The 2,029-nt window shown below is 37.8% G+C and overlaps 1 protein-coding gene across 1 annotated transcript; it reads left to right on the top strand.

Moving 5' to 3' along the window:
• Positions 1 to 508: 508 nt before the first annotated feature.
• On the top strand, positions 509 to 1,131 carry LOC122009985 (rapid alkalinization factor-like). The gene has a single exon (XM_042566313.1). The coding sequence runs from the start codon at positions 601 to 603 to the stop codon at positions 952 to 954; it is 354 nt and encodes a 117-aa protein (XP_042422247.1). The 5' UTR covers positions 509 to 600; the 3' UTR covers positions 955 to 1,131.
• The last annotated feature ends 898 nt before the right edge of the window (positions 1,132 to 2,029 follow it).

Genomic DNA, 2,029 nt, shown 5'->3' with positions numbered 1-2,029 from the left:
TGTAACATTCTAATACATATCAATTTATCTAATTATCTTTAGATAAAAAAATCTAAAAATACAATTCTTTCTAAATTCAACATATTTAAATTAGAATATAATATATTTTCTATCAAATTAAACATAATTCTTTTTCTATCTGACCGATTGAAAGTCATACCAATCAATTAGTCATAAAAAATAATCGTAAAAAATATACTATATTTTCTTTAAATTGGTTGAATTTAGGAGGAATATATTTTCTTTTAATTTTTTTATATATTTTTTTAAATATTTTATATCTATAAAAAAATAAAAATAATTAATTAAATAATTTATATTTATTATATTTAATTAGGGAGTGGTAATAAATATTCCGCTTTAGTTTTACCCAGACACGGGTCGACATAAAATTTAAGTTGTGGTGGGGGAGATTTTTCACACCGTTAATGACTTAATGTTCTCTTTATTTGAGGCTTTTAATTTTTGCCCTTAAAACTATCAAAATATTAGACGAAGTCCAGACACTACATTTCTAATAAAAAAAGCTTCAAGTCAACGACAATCTTCCCAACGGAGAAAGGAATTGACGTCCACTCGGTTCCACCTAACAGCTCGCAAATGGCGAAGCTACAGCGAGGCGCCCTCCTCTCACTCGCCTTCCTCCTCGCCGCCGTCCTCCTCGCCCCTGCCTCCGCCGGTGGAGAGCCGAACGCGCTTCCCCTCGGCTGGATCTCCTCTCTCTCCGGCTGCCGCGGCTCCATCGCGGAGTGCCTCGCCGGCGACGAGTTCGACCTCGGATCCCAGGCGAGCCGTCGCATCCTCGCCACCTCTGGTTACATCAGCTACGGCGCTCTCAGGCGCGACACCACCCCCTGCTCCCGCCGCGGTGCCTCCTACTACAACTGTCGCCCCGGCGCCGAGGCCAACCCCTACTCCCGCAGCTGCTCCACCATCAGCCAGTGCCGGGGATGAAGGGGAAAACCCTAGATCTCTACTCCTCTCTGGGAAAGAGAGATTCTCGTGGAGAAAAAAAAACTGACTAATTTGGTATGTAGTTGGTCGTCGTGTTCGATTTTTAAATAATTCTCATTCTTGCTGGTATGAACTGATGCTATTGTTGAATTGACGGTGTAAAAAACATTTTTATTCTATGCACTCCCTCAAACTTTTTTTTTTCAAAAGAAAATCTTAGAAAAGCAAGCAAACAGACAAACAAACAAACAAATCTTTTTAGGCTTTGTAGTTTCCAGTTTTCACCAGATTTTATGGTCAATGGTTCCTGCACTTCTTGTGGCTTGTAGCTATGAAATACTGAAAATGCACTGTTTATGTTATTTCTCCTTGATCTCTAATGGTTAATGGGTTTTGTACAAGTAGGTGTTCATCTAGAAGAGATAGGAGGGGAAGAAGGAATTGGATCAACTCAAACAAACCTAGTCTTCATTATTGTTGATTTGTTTATGTATCTTTAACCATTGGTAGCACATAAAGTTCGGTAAGGGTAAGGGGGAGATTATTGAATTAATGAAGAAACTATTGGTTTGGGTTGTTAGTCGATCCCCTCTCTGATTTCTAGAATGTGGACACATAAGATCAGTAAGAATGAAAAATGAAAGAGTATTTTGTAGTCATCAGAGACCACAAGGAAATTTAAGAAAGAGTTGAGAAAAGGATAAAGGCAAGGGGCCATGGCATTTATAAGTTTCTTGCATAAGTTGTTACTGAAAGTGTTCATTATTGTAGCACAGCTTTAATAGTGGGGTGGATATAAGGCAAGGGGCCATGGCATTTATGTGAAGAATAGAAGTTTTTGTTCTAAAATCTGTGCATTGGCAGTCATTTCTTTGTTTTAATTCCTGTTTAATGGTACCTGTGTTAGTATTTATCTCATGAGTTGAGTTGAGTTGAGTTGAGTTGAGCTGCCAAATTAAGCTACACAAATAGATGATTCTTTTTTTTATTTGAAGAGATGGAATAAAAACTTTCTTGTTTCTAATTAATGCCAAATTAAGCTAAGGAAGTTTGAGGTACCTTTCTTGTTTCATTA

This window comes from Zingiber officinale, chromosome 8A (genome assembly GCF_018446385.1).
Source record: "Zingiber officinale cultivar Zhangliang chromosome 8A, Zo_v1.1, whole genome shotgun sequence".
NCBI lineage: Eukaryota > Viridiplantae > Streptophyta > Magnoliopsida > Zingiberales > Zingiberaceae > Zingiber > Zingiber officinale.
Note: the sequence above shows the minus strand (reverse complement) of the source record. Positions and strands in the feature narration are given on the sequence as shown.

Bases quoted from the DNA above. Each gene is read 5' to 3' on its own strand.
- LOC122009985 (XM_042566313.1), top strand. From the start codon at position 601: ATGGCGAAGCTACAGCGAGGCGCCCTCCTCTCACTCGCCTTCCTCCTC.